General features: G+C 29.5%; 1 protein-coding gene across 1 annotated transcript; it reads right to left on the bottom strand.

Annotated features, from left to right (window-relative positions):
* Positions 1 to 5,826: 5,826 nt before the first annotated feature.
* Positions 5,827 to 11,570, bottom strand: LOC116774872 (octopamine receptor beta-1R-like). The gene is made up of 4 exons (XM_032667650.2): positions 10,667 to 11,570; positions 9,065 to 9,262; positions 8,645 to 8,812; positions 5,827 to 7,828 (listed from the first exon to the last, which is right to left on the bottom strand). The coding sequence occupies exons 1-4, from the start codon at positions 11,458 to 11,460 to the stop codon at positions 7,654 to 7,656; spliced, it is 1,335 nt and encodes a 444-aa protein (XP_032523541.1). The 5' UTR covers positions 11,461 to 11,570; the 3' UTR covers positions 5,827 to 7,653.
* Positions 11,571 to 12,844: the final 1,274 nt, after the last annotated feature.

The following is a 12,844-nucleotide window of genomic DNA, read 5'->3' as shown; positions in this document are numbered from 1 at the left end:
ATATATCTTAATTTTTAAACCAAAAATCTTTTTTCAATTGGATCTATTTACAAAATTTTTATAAAAATATTTAAATCTTGACTTAAAATCTATATAGATTGCCCATTACATTATATTTTATACGTGTATATAATACTGTAAATATTAATGAAAGGCTATGGGAGGCGTTAATTCATCAGCTTATTTTGGATTTTGTGGCTAAAGCCACTCAAAGTGGAGAGTTCGTTAAAACAAAATTAAAAATTAACAAACGCCGCTCGATATTATTACTACTTAACGCAGGACATTAGAATCCCTTGTTCTGTAATGACCTACAAGTTATTTGAGTTTTGCAACAAGATTAGTCTCGCCAACCCCCACGAGTACTTTTTATTAGTCGGGGGCCATTTAAAAAGGTTTTTTTATTCTTTTATACAGAGAATATTTTATATATTGAAAACTGGCTGAAATTTTTGCTGAATAATTATTTAAATTTATACTAATTTTATTGTTAATCTATGGTAAAAATAAAATCCAATTTATTATTATCTCAAAAAATTATTGAAATATTTGCTAAATAACACAAATATAATGTTCATGTGAAGCTATTCAGCTTCTAAGTAAAGAAAATATCTGAATATTTTATGTATCAAACACTCGTATACACGATAACAAACAAAGGAACAAGCAAGACTCATGTCTCAGTTCCGTTCGGAGTAAATCTAATAAAAAATACGTCTCCATAATATTATACAAATTAGATTCGAATCGTTCAAAGCAAAATAAAAATTAGGGAACTGAAGTGAAAATATTATTTGCAGTAATATTTTTTGTTTGCTCTTAATAATTTTACATACTACGGCAATTTAAACGAGTTCTCTCAAAACATTCACGCCTTTAATATATCCGGCCTTTCCTCCCTTTGATGTTGAAAAACTACAAAGTAAAAATAGACTCAGCGCTCCTAGTAGGTAAATCTCGGGAGATTTAACGTTAAAACAACAAAAAATATATAACGCGTTAGGGTGCTTTAACGTTGCATAGGAGAGTGGGAAAATATTTTAAGTTGATATATTGAAAAAACACATCAACAAATATATGAAATATACGCATATTTTGAATAGCAACAGGCGTGCTTTTTATTTGAAACATTAAAAAAAAGTAATAGTATTTGTTCACAATAGATTCGAAACTGTGATTACGTGTTTAAAAGTGTCTATATTTCTTAAATAATGAAAGAATACTGACTTAATAATAATATTTTCCGCTACCTCTTAAACTATGAACTCTCTTTCAATGTACTTGAGGTAGACATGGTCTCAGATTTATCACAATTAATTGTGGCGTAATGTCTCTTAACACTAGCTCCTGTGGAACTTTCTAGCAATAGAATAAAATATTTTTTTAAAGATTTGAATCAGGTTAAGAGAGTTTATTAAGCAGCCATGAGTTAGTGATATGATCCACAGAGGTTTGATTTGAACATTAAATTTATTCGTCGCTTTTAAAATTATTTATTTGTAGAATAGTGACTTGAGTGAAATCTATCAATATTCATATAGTAAATTTAAACGTCACCGAACATAAACATAGAAATAAGTTTCGTATGAATAAAATGAATAAATTGAAATGATCATGTGTCTTTCATTTACAGACGACCCTTGTTAGCGCAAGCTACACATCAATGAAAAATACGTATTCAGAAAAAAAAAGTGGTTTACAAGTGCATGTACTCGATTTCTTATCTATATTTAAATATGAATACAAAATGTAAAACTACGTACTAGTATTTAAAATCTGATATATATGTAGCATTTTATTTGAAATTTTTAAAAATTAAGTGTGTGCTAAATAAAAATTAGTTATGATAGATTTTTTTATCATTTTTTGTTTTGAAATCCATAACTACTAACAACAGAAAATATAAACTGGATATAAATGCCTGTGATATAAAATTTAAATTATAATTAAATTGTTAGAATTAAATACATAATTCATTTTAAAATACAAAATTATTAAATTTATAAGGCCGCTTATTTTTAAACTTAATATATATGATTTCTGTTTTTGTTACTAGTTTCAAAAACTTATCATAAATCACATTAAAATTTTGATTTTTTCACTAATATAATATCTGGTTATATCTGTATCTATCTGTGTAAAGAGATTCTTAGAACTTTCCAATGTACCTTTCTATTTCAGCGATCAAAGACACGATGAAAGTCCATAAATAAATTCACATGTACAATAAGTAATTACATTTATAAATAGTATTTGTTTTTCTTACCTGTTGCCTTAATATAAGAACCAACTATTTATCAAATTAAAAAAGTATTATATATGTATTTATGTATCTGAGTACGCGTTGTTTGTAATTTATGTGATTGTGTTTTCTATCGAATCCTCGCATCTCGAGAGGGCAAAATGATACAAATTTTAATATTTTATACAGCTTGCCTTTACTCGCGTTTTTACTCGGGTTTGTCGTTTTATTCTATTGCTGGTAATCCAAAAGTTTTTACACTAACGACGTTATAACATCAAACTAAATAATACTAAAACCAATACAACATATACATATATATATATACGTTTACTTTGTGATTGTGTGTATGTGTGCGTGATTGCGTATGTGGAAATCGTCAATCAAGTTGTTTTAATTATTTAACATTAATGTTTTGTCATATTGAATATCCCTAAATGAGAAAAAAAATAGTTGTGCGTAGCTTAAACTGTTTACTATGGAGTTGCTTCCATATTAAGTGCTCTACGTCCAAGTTTTATACTCGTATATTCCAGTCATTTATTAGCTGCTTCTCTTCTGTTATTCACATTTCTTGAATAGGTAACAATTTTGAGTCGAACTGCAGAAAAACATCGCTTTCAAATTAAAACTTTATTAAATTCATTGTGGTTTATTATTTATTTAAGTTACAGTTTGATAGGAAGCGATTTAATTTTAAGAAATATTTCTGCATAACTACAAATATGAAAGGGATTAATATATAATATATACAGGAGTAGACTAGTATTAAACGCGCGACGTCCCAAAAAAACCGCCCACCTTAGGTCACGTGCAATGAAAACCATCGATGCAAATCACCACGTACGCCAAGAGCTGTCTTAGGTTAAATAAAGTGTTAAACAGGGTCGAAAGCCTTTGTGAAGTCAATGTTAAATTCACCAACTTGATGCTTTCATTCATTGTCACGAAAACTCAAATAGTAAAACGGAAAAAATTATATATAAAAGAATGTTAGTCAAGCTTTATTAATATAGGAATAACAGGGGTAACAAGATTAATTTCGGATTTACTCGAAGATTTTTCTAATAGTTTTTAGAATACATATGGATCTCTTAATTTTTTTTTTTGTGGTTTTTAAATTCTTATAAAGCGGTACTATTAATTCTTCCTTTCAATTCAATGGAAAAGGCGCTAAAAGTTGACATGAGTTCAACAAAATTTTCAGCGGAACGTGTAAAGAAAGTGGAAGGAATTTTATCTTTTCGACAACCTTGTATGGAACGCCTTTTGTTTGTTATTGATAAAATGGAAATTTCTTTTTTAATATAAGCCACATATTATTCATATTTTTAGGCACGGGAGTTCTGATGCCATCGTGTTTTGGTGCTGGGTTACTAGAATTTAGTAAATCATTAACCCATCTGGAATATCACTCTTCCGTTTTACTGATTAAAAAAATAAGATAGAAGTCAAAACTTATTAATATATTGAGTTAAACTCTTCTACTTTATCGTAAATGTAATTTATATTTTTACGAGTACATACTTTTGGTATCACCAAAAATATTGGAACCGTCAGATTGAATATTTCATTTCAGTAACTTAGTAGAGAAAACCCGTTATGCCCTAGACTGCATACGTTTTCCAATTTTGATATAACAGTGTTTTTGATTGTCTTAATGAGATCTAAGACTCACTACGCGTGCTTTATTTTTGTAAAAAACTACATACTCCCAACGCTTCGGTTACTTTTCAGCAACCGTGATCTCATGTGATTCACTCATGCGTAGTACATCCGAAAAATATTAGTTTCATTTAATTGTCTTATTTAGGGACTTTAATCTGAGGTATTTTCGTTTTTATTAGGTTATTAATTTCATTATAATTTTTTTCTACTATTTCTCTGCTTAAAATAGTACAGCAGTCGATACACGCTAAAGCGCTGTTATGGTCAACGTAATTGAAATTTAATTTGGTTCACAGGTTTAACATTAATATTTTTAAATTGTATGTTAGTAGTACCTATTTCAAGGTCAATTTGATACTCTATCCCTAAGATTATGCTTCAAATTCTATATCTGTCTTAAGTTTAGTTTGAGTTTCATTCGGAGACTTTAAATCATATACTACTTCCTTTCGAGTTTGAACTAACATGTTAAATTAAAGTTCATCAAAGACATTCAATTAACTGTATGTAAATGACTGGAAATTTAATGGTTGGGATGCCTTATCATAGTTTTCGTTTCATCCTGGAAGGTTATTTGCGTCTACGTCCAAGGTAGGAGCCTAGCTGTGGTCAAGTAACTACAGTTCAAACATGGGCTGACTCGACCGGGGAAGTACCACCCTCTCAGAATATCAGCGTGAAGTAGTCTTAAAAGCCTGCATTTCGTCCCTTGAGTGAGAGAGCCAGTTAACCTTTTTCTGTTCCCAACCTTTCCTGCCATCTCCAAATTTCCACCCTTTCCACCTACCCCAATAAGCAAGGCTGGCAACGCATCCACAACATCTCTTACGTTGCGGATGCGTTGTGTCCATGGGCGACGGTGATTACTTCCCATGAAGTAGGCCGTCTACTCGTTTGCCGCTTTTGACAAAAAAAAAGTGCGTGATGTGTTTCCTGTGGTTAAAGCAGAACGTTCTCTCTCTCTGGACACTTGACATTTCCTATTTTAATTGGGTTATCAGGATTGAATCTTAAATAAAAGAAGAAAAAATATCCTCTATTACATTTATTATTAAATAAAATCTTCTAACACATTTTACATTCGACACAAAATATATGGCACAAATATTATTTACATTTTTCATTATATACTATTTTTATTACATGTCTACAGATATGTTGAGGTGATTAATCTTTAATCAACATTTTTATATTAAATAAATATATGATTTTTGTACAAAAATATTAAACTTTCCATTATACATATACAACGTAATGCAACTATGTACACATGCATGTACTTGTACAATGGCTATGCACTATTATGTACAATATACAAATAAATCATTTAACCCGTTTAATTCAAGCGTACATATTACATTAATTACCTAGGTTTTATAATAAATTATTTCTAAAGAATTCCTTATATAATGAAATAACTAATTAACTAAAATATGCATACATGTTTTCACTCTGTGAATACAGACATAACATATGCCTAATATCTTATTTTTCATGTAACCATTGTCCTTTTGAGTTAATTTACACAGTCCCCTTAGTATAAGTTAGTTTTGTTAACATCACACTAACAGTTTAAAAATGTCACATTCGTAATTCATCATATATTTTGTTTATTTTGTAACTATTCGTATACGATGATAATTTGAAAAAAATTACACTAGTAGTATTGTATTTACATAATAGTACTATATATACAAATATAGCTTGATCTAAATACACATATAACTGTTAATCTAAAGTGCAAAAAATATAAAGTGTTAAATTAATTTTCCGTAAACAGGGATGATTTAAAGATTTTTCTATCATTGTAAGTCAGTTCTAACAAACTTTAAGTAACCCATTCTAATTTTCTATACAAAATGTCTAATTATATTGCTCTTAGATAAATAATTTTTACAAACTTAAAAATTTTTAGCGTATAAAAATAACAGAACATTCAACTACCGTTACAAAGACTAATTCATATGTAGGTACTTTTTTTTGATGTGGAAAAACATCAAATGACCCCTCTGAACCTGGGTGGAGCAAAAGCGAGTGTCAGCCTCCTACTGATTAAAACCCTCCGTACTTTACCTGCTCCGAACCAGGCCACTGTACATCATAGCTCTTGCACCTGCCACCCGGATAAGTTAGTAAGGATTATTTTAAATACATCATTTAGAGAACCACATTATAATGTTACAATTTTTTTAAAGTTTCATCAAAAGACTACATAAAAAAAGATATATTCTTGGAATGAACAACAACAAATTATTTATAAGATTGACATTGAATCTAAGTTTTCGATCATTTTAGAGTAATAGTTCATGAGAACTAGATGAGAGTATATTTTGAAATTATTAAATGCAAATATAAAATTATACAGTAATTAAAATAATTTTTTGAGTATTAATATACGAAATACAAAGGCATTATAAAATAATCAATAAGGGCATAGAAATACTAAGATGTAGCTGAGAATGTTCGGCATTCCTTAAAAAATCTATAGAATGTCAATCGTCCTTCGGGATACCGAGGAATTTCTATTAATTATTTAGGCTCTCTCTTAAAATGTCTGGTTTCGTGCTTCTTATTATGTCAAACGTTCTATTTCAAAATTATAAGGATATTTATATTTTTTATAAAAATAAAAAAAAAGATATGTAGAATTAAAAAATCTTTTTAATAATTTAAAGTAACAGAAGTTTAAATTCTTTCACTCTCGATCAACATAACAAGTTATTGCTTTCATTACTTGCTTAATATAAAAATTTAATTTTCATTGCTTCTAAAACGATATTTTCTTATTAATAATAAGTATTGCCAATGTTCAACAAATTTTTTCTATTGTATAAAGAAAATTATTTAAAAAAGTTAATACATTTTTAATTTGAATAGATCAAACAATCAGAAATTGCCTTTAGAAACCAATTACTGAGACAGTTTTAGTAAAAATATCGTATTTGTTCAAAAACAAACCTTATTCTTATATAACAAGATTCATTTACATTTATCTGCTGAAAAGTCAGTACCGACTCCTTTTAAATAGTTCGTTAAGCTCTGGACTGTTATTGTCGGGGATAAGATAATGACGGAGATCCAATAGATTGAGATGAAGTCCCGAAATGAGATATCATTAGCATTTAAATATAGATTGAAAACAGAATTGAAGTGAAGTGAAAATGTTACAAGTTTGTTTTGAATTCGTACAAAAGATAAGATTCATTTATTTGATAATTTTTATAACTACCCACATACTCTATGAGGTATTTCATAAATGTCAAGCCGCTTTATTATGTCTCTAATGAGAATGACATTTATATACAGCTCATATAATTGATTTATTCGACATACGTAGTTCATCATATGTAAATACAATCTCTGATATATAATCAATTCTGTCATTACATATACATAAATAGATTTATAATAACAAGTTATGTACACATTCGTTTTAGTGGCTCATATGATACTGCGGCAAAATGTCTGATACTGCAGAAAAATAATTCCACAATTGTATTATTACGTCACAATATTGTGCTTAATATGTATAAGAAGTTGCCAGTTCATTAATAGTTAAATGCAGGTAGCCACAGATTCGTGCTAAATTTGCTAAAAAAAAACCATATTACTTAAAATATTTAATATTGAAGCTCATTGGATCCTCAGCTGAAACTGAAACGATCCCTAAGTATATGCTTTCAAATTGAAATTCTTGTTGCTTATAAAGTATCTACGTCCTTCTAACGTATAAAACCTTCCTTTTAAGCCCTTATGATTACATCGTCCGGTCTGGAACAGGACGCTTGCGCTCGTAATACATCAGCTGATGTAGACTTCACACAGTTGTTCATATGAATATCTGATGAGGCGTTCGAGTGGTGATGATCACGACGATGCTGGTGACAGTAACGGCGTCCAAAACTACCGCAAAGTGACCTGACAAAACACTTCATTGATGAAAAAATATGTCCACAAAATAAGTCAACTGATGTGATCGAACTATTGATACAAGAGGTTTAAAAGGTTTACAGTTTTAGAAGCTTTTTAAATAACAACTGCTCCATATTGAGATCAAAGACTTTCTCGAGTATTCATTTAAATAAACCTAATATTTTCGAATTACTACGCGTTATTCTATTATTTCAGCAGAGATGAGAATCACGCTTACTGCAAAGTAACCGAAACGTCGGTAGTATGTAATAAAAAAAAATAACGCATAGTAATCCGAAAATATTAGTTTTATTCGGACAATTGCGTACATTAATATAAATAACGACTATATATGGTACATGTAAGTTGGATAAGACAGCGGCAACAACAAAATAGCTTATTATTACTTTTATCTTAAACTCAGACTCTTTTCTTGTATTAAATGCAATCGTTATAAATTACCAAAGATTACTTCTATTTTGGAAGAATATTTCGAATTTATAGAGGTCCCGAATGATTGCAGAAAAATGTAACATTCAATTCTTTAAGCTCTAAATTGGAGAAAAATTCTTTTAGAATTATAAACAGAAAATGTGAATAATGTGAATTTTCATGAGCAGTTCTTAATATAGCTCGGAATCTTATTTATATTTTCCATAGAACTGTGGTCTTGGAAATTTTTAGCGGTATATTCATTTCAAGTTTTTCATCCTGCTAAGGTTTAAATCTGATTTTAGAACTAAATATTATTTCTGATTCTATAAATATAGACGACTCCACTTATTTGAAATAAATTTAAAACATTTGATATAATTATCTAACCTGCAGCATGAATCCAACGTTTTTCTAAAGGCAGCTCTAAAATCCCGGTTGAAGTATGCGTATATGAGTGGATTGAGAGCTGAATTGAAGTAGCCAAACCAGAACACGGCCGCTACCACAGGCGGTGGAGAGGGGCAGGACTCCCCACATAGGGCTGTTATTATATACCTGGGGTAACAAAAAATCGTTATATAAATTTATTTGTTATTTTTTTTTATAAAACAATATCTTAGAATAAAATAAAACTGCCCTTACAAATTTTGTTAGTCTTTCCAGAGATCTACTGTTACAACTAGATGTACATTCCTAATTTATATTTAGAAATAAATCACTTATTATGAAATAGTGTAATACATCAGAAGTAGAATTGAAAAAAACATTGATTAAAAAGGATCTAATATTAATGATGAAGATTCTAACCATAAAAAGAATGGCAGCCAACACGCTAAGAAGGCGCTCATGATGATTCCTAAGGTCCTTGCAGCTTTCCTCTCCCTCTTCATTTTGCTGCTCGCCATCGGCTGCATCTGAATACTTTGACGTTCTCTCATCACCTCACCAACTGAGATCCCATTGATCTGAAGATGCTTGTCCAACAGTAGGGCAGCGACTTTACTCCTAATTGATATGGTTGAAGATATACATATGTATTTATTTTACCACCCACTAGAGAGGGAAATATTACAATAAAAAACAATACATTTGTAGAAGGTTCGGCTATTTTAAATAAATAAAAAAGTTGTATAAAACAAAAAACATATATACAAAAGTATGCTTTTTTTTATTTATTTTCATTTTCATTTTGTTTCCAAAATTTATAAATAAATCAGCGTATTTATTTCAAATATTTGATGCAATACTTTGAAAATTTTTTTGTTATCATAAATATATTTTCAATTTTATTTTTCCGTTATATCTACACAATCCCTGTGCTAGAGAAATTTCAAATTGTATCAATAATTGCCTCTAGCTGTGAGTTTATTTGGCGGACTATTTCAAACACTTTTCACAGTCCCCTTTCACAGTCTATAATATTTTGGGATCAGGAACATCGTATTTTAATTTTCAGGTCATAGGAAAACGTTCCAAGTTTTGCTGAAAATTATTTTAAACACATATTTCTAATATGGTTAACCCCACAATATATTTTATTTTTGAGATGACATTGCCAACATTATGCCAACAAAATTATCAGAGTCTGAAGAATTTTGAAACATTTCTTATTTATAGACATCACAGTTCAAATAAAGCACTGATAATACAACGTCATTTGGCACGCCTTATTGTTTCACTTTATCCTAAGCAAACAGTGAGAGAAATTCGATATGTTTGATAAACGTGTTATTTTTGCTCTTCGTTTTGATATCACTCGATTTAGAGATGTGACAGAAGCACTAAGTTACGTCTTACATAAGTATCCTAACATATAATAAATAAAAATTGTACAATGAGTTTAATGTTACAAGATCTCAATAAAATTTAAAATATGAAAACTTCTGGATATCAGGGCGAAATATTGAATTTCTTTTATTTTTTGTAGCTAATGTAAAAATGTTGTAGCTAATATACAAACGGTGTACTATAAAATGGCAAACAAAATTCATCTAATCAGATATTCAACCCGTGACTTTTATTTGAAGCCGAAAATTTAGCATCGCAAAGTAAACCGCTAACCTTTAGTCAAATACTAACAAGCCACCGATTGAAATTCAGCAGAACAAACTTGTTATGTATAATACATGGTAATTGTTTCGAACATCAGGCAACAAATCTCTTTGATCAAATTTTAAACGATGTTTGTTACGTAACTGGTATTTAGTCATTGGTTAGCAAACAATCCAACTTCATAAATTTCGAGAAGATTGAGAACAAATTACGTATCAATTTTGTTTACGTTTCATACACAGATAATGAGCTAAGTTTGGTTTTGAAGTGATTTCATAAAACTCATTTGACTTTATTTTAACTTTAATGACTTAGTAGGAATGAAAATTTAAATATATAGTATATTTTACTACTTACCTGTACAACATCCTCTCCTGACGATCTGCCTCCACGTATATGCGATAATACATGTATAGCATTATAACGCCTGGAATCCAAAAACTAACACTGCTGGATATCACTGCATACACTCTGTTCACAGTAAAACTGCACACTTTTGGATGTCTTTTTCTAAAGTCCAGATGCTCATATGTGGTGTACCAACCCATAAAAATTGGAAGAAACGAAACCAATGCAGGGCTACACCATACTACAGCCAGCATAATTCCAAGCTTGCTTGTTGTCATTATAAGCGGATAGTCCAAAGGTTGGACAATAGCGTAGTATCTATCAACGCTAATGCAACACAAATGTAAAATTGAGGCTGAAGAAAAATATACGTCCAAGGAGTTCCAGACATCACACATGAAATATCCAAAAAGCCATTGTCCGTTTGTTATTTCAACGCTGAAGTTGAAACACATGGCCCATATCGCTACCAACATATCTGCTAACGCTAACGACACAACGAAGTAGTTGGTTATAACTCTAAGTTTTCTATGCCTCATTACGCTAACAATAACCAGCAAATTGCCGAAAATGGCTGCCAAAATAATAAATAACATAATAATGCACTTGAGAAATACCAGAAAGACGATAAAAGGAACATCTTCGAACTGATTTGTATAGACGAGATCGGTTGTGGTCTCGTTTAGTTCAAAAGTTTTGTTACCAAACGAATCCGTCAAGTACATTGATGTTGAGAGATCTCGGAAATCCAATGAAAAATTTTGCGGGGTATCGTTCAGAACGACATCAATATCCAGTTTCATGATTTCACATTTTGTATGAGAGAGGACTTTAAGTTAGGTTTATCTCTTTTGTTAAGGTAAATGAAACGGCGGTGTGTAGTTCTGCGTTAATGCTCCCACCCATTGTGTCCGCTCGTTACCTGAAAAAGGAAAAGTTGTTTGAAAAAGTGATTTCTTTTGTGTGCGAACGTATTTGAGCTGTTGAAAACTCATCGGAAAAAGTTTTTATTTTTATATTTTGTAATAACCTTCCGTCTGTTTCATGAATTTAAGAGAAGGTATTGACTTTTGTGCCAATAAAAAGTAATATAGGTTAACTGGTGTAATTTATTAGCTACAGAACTAACACAAAAACGTTTTAATTGAAAAACATATTTTAACATTTATCATGCAATCAAAAAATAATTAATTAACTTTTATGAAGCGCTTATTTTAATTGAACCAAAGAAAGTTGCACTCATTAACGTAATTTTGAATCGATTAAAGAAAAAAATATCTATTGAAAGAAATAATATTTTGTTTCAATATATTCAACTCCATAAATACAAATACATAAGAGAGATCTGGAGAAGATTAAATTCTAACGGTCCCCTGACTTTTTAAAAGATGGGATAAAAGGACTTCCGTGATAGCAACCTTAATTGTTTCTTTTCGTGAAATTTTAAGCACTTAATAATTTTTAATGTAGTATTTCGAGAATTTTAATGATAATAAATTTATCATTAAAGTGAAAAAATACTAATGAAATTATTACTTTTTACATGATAGAAATATCATATCATTGAAATCCCTTCAATGCAACTATATATATATATATATATATATATATATATATATATATATATATATTGCATATATATATATATATGTATATATGCAACTATATATATATATATATATATATATATATATATATATATATGTGTGTATAGATCCTCGAATAAGATTTAGTTTATTAAATTGAAATGTTTATAAAAAAATATATATATTCCATGGCATTTTCCCATTTTAATGTTTGTTCTCTTTGTATTTATTTCTATATACTTTAAATATTATTTAAAAGCTTTATGTATGTCTAAAAATATAATTTTAATGTGTTCTTATTTTAGATCAAAGATATGTAAGTATCATTGAAATTCTCAAATGTAGCGAAACAAATCATCCGTGAGATTAATGTCCTCTGCATCCACTCAGCTATCGTTTTAAAGCCTTCGACTCGGAGCCTCCTTGAAATTGAAGATGTTAAATGAAAAACATAAGTGGTTAACAATACATGGCTTTGTAGAAGAGCTTTTTCTTTTTATAGAACTACATCAAAGCCGGTTTTTGTATTTGAGTTTATTTATTTATTTTATTTTGTAAAAATATTTGCTTGAAAATAAAGCTATGTTACTGCCCTTCAGAA

The sequence above is a fragment of the Danaus plexippus genome, chromosome 23 (genome assembly GCF_018135715.1).
Source record: "Danaus plexippus chromosome 23, MEX_DaPlex, whole genome shotgun sequence".
NCBI lineage: Eukaryota > Metazoa > Arthropoda > Insecta > Lepidoptera > Nymphalidae > Danaus > Danaus plexippus.
The sequence above is the reverse complement of the archived record's forward strand: the minus strand, read 5'-3'. Positions and strand labels throughout refer to the sequence as shown.

What these genes read in the sequence shown, in the direction of transcription:
- LOC116774872 (XM_032667650.2), bottom strand. Translation starts at nt 11,460, where the DNA reads ATGAAACTGGATATTGATGTCGTTCTGAACGATACCCCGCAAAATTTT. An exon ending in TGGCTGCCATTCTTTTTATG is followed by an intron (nt 8,813 to 9,064) that starts GTTAGAATCTTC and finishes TTGTTACCCCAG; the next exon opens with GTATATAATAACAGCCCTAT. An exon ending in ACGTTGGATTCATGCTGCAG is followed by an intron (nt 7,829 to 8,644) that starts GTTAGATAATTA and finishes GTGTTTTGTCAG; the next exon opens with GTCACTTTGCGGTAGTTTTG.